This window comes from Ahaetulla prasina, chromosome 4, assembly GCF_028640845.1.
Source record: "Ahaetulla prasina isolate Xishuangbanna chromosome 4, ASM2864084v1, whole genome shotgun sequence".
Lineage (NCBI taxonomy): Eukaryota > Metazoa > Chordata > Lepidosauria > Squamata > Colubridae > Ahaetulla > Ahaetulla prasina.
The window spans coordinates 117,445,240-117,449,371 of NC_080542.1; the positions used below are offsets into that span (position 1 = coordinate 117,445,240).

The 4,132-nt window shown below is 53.0% G+C and overlaps 1 protein-coding gene across 1 annotated transcript; it reads right to left on the bottom strand.

Moving 5' to 3' along the window:
- Positions 1 to 212: 212 nt before the first annotated feature.
- LOC131198258 (uncharacterized protein K02A2.6-like) lies at positions 213 to 2,636 on the bottom strand (the record flags this gene model as incomplete). Its single annotated transcript, XM_058182748.1, has 4 exons — positions 213 to 1,992; positions 2,224 to 2,341; positions 2,416 to 2,420; positions 2,488 to 2,636. Coding segments are annotated over 4 exons (2,052 nt in total), but the record flags the coding sequence as incomplete, so codon positions are not given.
- Between the last annotated feature and the right edge of the window lie 1,496 nt (positions 2,637 to 4,132).

The window sequence follows — 4,132 nt, forward strand, 5'->3', positions numbered from 1 at the left end:
CAGCTCCTCCTCTAGGCCATCCGGCCCTGGATTACTTGCAGAGTCTTCCCTGCTGTCTTCGGGATGAACCAGTTGGCGTCGCTGGACCTCCCGGCACTCAGATAAGTCCCGCGTTAGCCCCGGGTTTGAGTCAGCTGTGGATTCCAACATTGAAAGTCAGGGCATGTTTCGTCTGATTCTGTATTACCTGTTATGCGTTTTCTTATCTGGTCTATGTGGCGCTTCCATACCTGGCCATCCCCCAACTCTATTAGATATGACTTTGGTCCTGTTTTTTCTAGGATTTTTCCTGCTAGCCAGGTCGGGCCCTCGCTGTAGTTGTGTGCCCACACTAGGTCGCCTGTTGCCATCTCTCTTGTTTTACCGTGTGCCCCTTTGTAACCGTCTGGTGTGTAGTTTGGGTTTAAACGGTCTAGTGGGCACCTAAGCTTCCGACCCATTAATAGTTTGGCCGGGCTGCGGCCAGTTGTGACACAGGGGGTTCTGTGTTGGACTGCTAGGAATGTATCGATTTTTGTTTGCCAATCGCCTGGCTTGATTCTGGACAATGCTTCCTTTGCGCTCCGAACGAAACGTTCTGCAAGGCCGTTCGTCGCAGGGTGGAAAGGCGCCGAGAGGGCATGCCGGATGCCCTCCTCTGCCAAGTACCCCTCAAACTGGGTTGCTGTGAATTGCGGGCCGTTATCGGAGACTAAAGTGTCTGGCAACCCATGGGTTACAAATAGGCGCCGTAGGACTGAGATCACGGCCTCGGCTGTCATGGATCTCATGAGAATGATTTCCAGCCATTTGGAGTAGGCATCGACTACTACCAGAAAGGTTTGGCCGTGGAAGGGGCCGGCAAAATCGATATGAATCCTAGACCAGGGGCCCTGGGGTCTCTCCCATTCCCGAATCGGGGCCGTTGGGGGTAGCGGTCTGGACTCCTGGCAGGCCTGGCATTTCCCTACCCTTTCAGCAATTTCTGAGTCCATTAAGGGCCACCACACATAGCTTCTTGCTAGACCCTTCATTCGCACGATCCCTGGGTGACCTTCGTGAAGGAGATCCAATACCTTTTTCCTCAATTTCTCCGGGATCACCACTCGATCCCCCCATAGCAGGCACCTCCCTTGGGCCGAGAGTTCCCCACATTTTTTTACAAACTCTTTAAAACGCTCGCCCGGCGCAGCAGGCCAACCTCTTTGTACCCAACCAATTACAGTTCTTATTGTAATGTCCTTATACGAAGCCCGAGCCACCTCTTTGGATGTGACTGGGCCAGAGTCCAAAGAGTCAATTAGCAGTACTGGTATCCCCGGAGTGGGGTCTTCGATAGTCTCTGGTAACGGGCATCTGCTCAGGGCGTCTGCATGCCCTAATTCCTTTCCTGGCCGGTGTAGTAATTTGTAAGAATACGCTGCCAGGAAGATAGTCCATCGGGTCAGTCTTGGCGAAAGTGCCACGGGCGTTGGGCGGTCGCCTGCCAGCAGACCTTGCAAAGGTCTATGGTCCGTGATGATTTCAAAATCACGACCAAATACATACTCATGGAATTTCTTTACTCCTGCGACTATAGCCAAGGCTTCCTTATCAAGCTGGCTATAATTCCTTTCAGTTGATGACATGGTTCGGGAGTAGTATGCAATAGGGGCTTCTGTGCCATTTGGTAACCTGTGGCTGAGCACAGCCCCCACCCCATAGGGAGATGCATCGCAGCTTAACACTAATGGCAGCGTGCCATTGTATTGGATAAGAAGGCTATCACTTGTTAGTAGATTCTTTACCCCTTCGAATGCCCTAGCTTCCGCCTTTCCCCAAGACCATGCAGCCGTCTTTGCTAGTAATTTATGCAGCGGCTCGGCTACTGTTGCCTTATTCCGTAAGAATACCGCGTAGAAGTTGACCAGACCTAAGAATGCCTGTAACTCCATTTTGGTCTTTGGAACCGGGGCCTTCCTGATGGCCCGTACCTTGCTCTCAGTGGGGTGAATCCCTTCCCTGTCTATCCGGTAGCCCAGGAATTCCACAGACTCAACCCCGATCTGGCATTTGTTTAGTTTAACTGTGAGACCGGCAGACCGGAAAATGCCCAAAACTTTTCGCAGCCTTGCCCCTAATTCTTCTAGATTCTCAGCGGATACCAGTACATCGTCAAAGTATGGTACCACCCCTGGTAGGCCCTGCAATAGCCGCTCCATCAGGTTCTGAAATAACCCTGGAGCCACACTAACCCCAAACTGTAACCGGGTACACTTAAAAGCCCCTCTGTGTGTCACAATTGTCTGCGCTTCGGCTGTGCTGCTATTTACGGGCAGCTGTTGATAGGCTTGGGCCAAGTCTAGCTTGGCAAAAACTTGTCCTTGCCCTATTGAGTGCAGTAAGTGCTGTACCACCGGAACGGGGTAAGCACTCTTTTGCAACGCTTTGTTAAGCGTTGCCTTGTAGTCAGCGCAAATCCGGACCGACCCGTCCGGTTTGACTGGGGTGACTATAGGGGTCTCCCACTTAGCATGGTCAACTGGCACTAGAATTCCCTGGTTTACTAGCTTGTCCAGTTCCCGGTCAATCCTGGGCTTTAGGGCGAACGGGACCCTTCTAGCCTTTAGACGGATAGGGGCCACTTGGGGATCTAGGTTAAACGAGATAGGGGTCCCCGTGTACTTGCCCAGGCAGTCTCTGAAAACGGTCCCCAAATTCTTTCACGAGTGCGTCTTTGAGGTCGACTTCGTTTCTGAAGATTCCAGTCACTCCCATGCCCAATGCTCGGAACCAGTCCAGTCCCAACAAGCTTGGCAGGGTCCCATCGACGATGGTGATGGGCAGAGTTTTCTTGTATTGTCCATACTCGACGTGGACGGACGTTACCCCTCGGACGGGGATGCGATTTCCCTGGTAGTCCTGTACCTTTAATTTTTGTGGTTGCAGTTTGCGTTTTGCGATGGCGGGTAAGGCTCTCATGAGAGTGTCCCAGGACATGATCGTGATCGATGAGCCGGTGTCCACCTCCAATCGGCACGGCACCCCCTCAATCTTTGCCTTTGTAAAGATTTTTTTTTCTAGGCGAGTTGATGCGTGACCCACTCTCACGACAGTCTGATTCAACTTCGCGCCTTTTTTAAACTGACCACTCGCGGGCCGCTTCGCCGTTCCCGCGCTCTGATTGGCCGGTTTGAATTTTTGGCGGGAAGGTTGGGGAGCTCGACAGACCTGTGCTAGGTGCCCCTTCCTTTCGCATCGCCGACAAGTTGCATCTTTAAATCTGCATTGTTGTCGTTGGTGTTGCCCTCCGCAACTCGCGCAGTCGCCCCGGTCGTCTTTCTCCGGCCTCCCGGTGTGGAAGATTCCTTCCTCCTCCTCACCGTCCGATTCGGCCTGGACCTCTTCATTGTGGACCGGGGTTGATTTCGCACTAGGCGTTGGTGCGACCTGCTTTTGTAGGGTTTCCGCCGCTTGGGTAGACATCTCGTGATCCCTGGCTTCGTCCAAGGCGTTTGCCAGCGTTAGGTTGCTTTTAGACAGCAGCCGCCTCCGCAAACGGATGTCCCTGACCCCGCGGATGAGTTGCTCCAGCAATGCCTCGTCCAAGTCTCGGTACTCGCAATGTTTTGAGGCTTTCCTCAGGGCGGCCATGTATGCGCTGATGGACTCGCCCTATTGCTGTCTGCGCTCCCCGAATTCGAACCGTTGCACATACTTGGATGGCATTGGTGCAAAATGGGCTTTTAGTAAAGTCTGCAGAGTTTGCCACGGTACCGACTGTACCGGCGTTGGCTCAGCCAGGGATTCTGCGGTGTCAAAAACTTCTGGACCGCAGTGGCTCAGGAAATAGGCTCGTTTCCTGTTGTCTGAAACTCCTTGAAGTTCGTTCGCCTCGAGGAAACACTCGAAGCGAGCCATGTATGACCCCCATTTTTCCTTAGCTGGGTCGAATGGCGCTGGCGGTGTGTAGCCGGACATCGCTGCTTTCCGCCCTTGTTTTGCTGGGTTCGTGTCTTCCTGGTGAGTTCAGCTCTTTTCCTGGCGCTCTTAGCCTCGAGATCCCACCTTCGTCGCCAGTGTTAGATTCGGGCAATAACGAGGTAGGAGACCAGGATAGTGACAATAGCTCTTTACTATATGGTGAACCCACCAACCAGTGCCCGGGAAAACC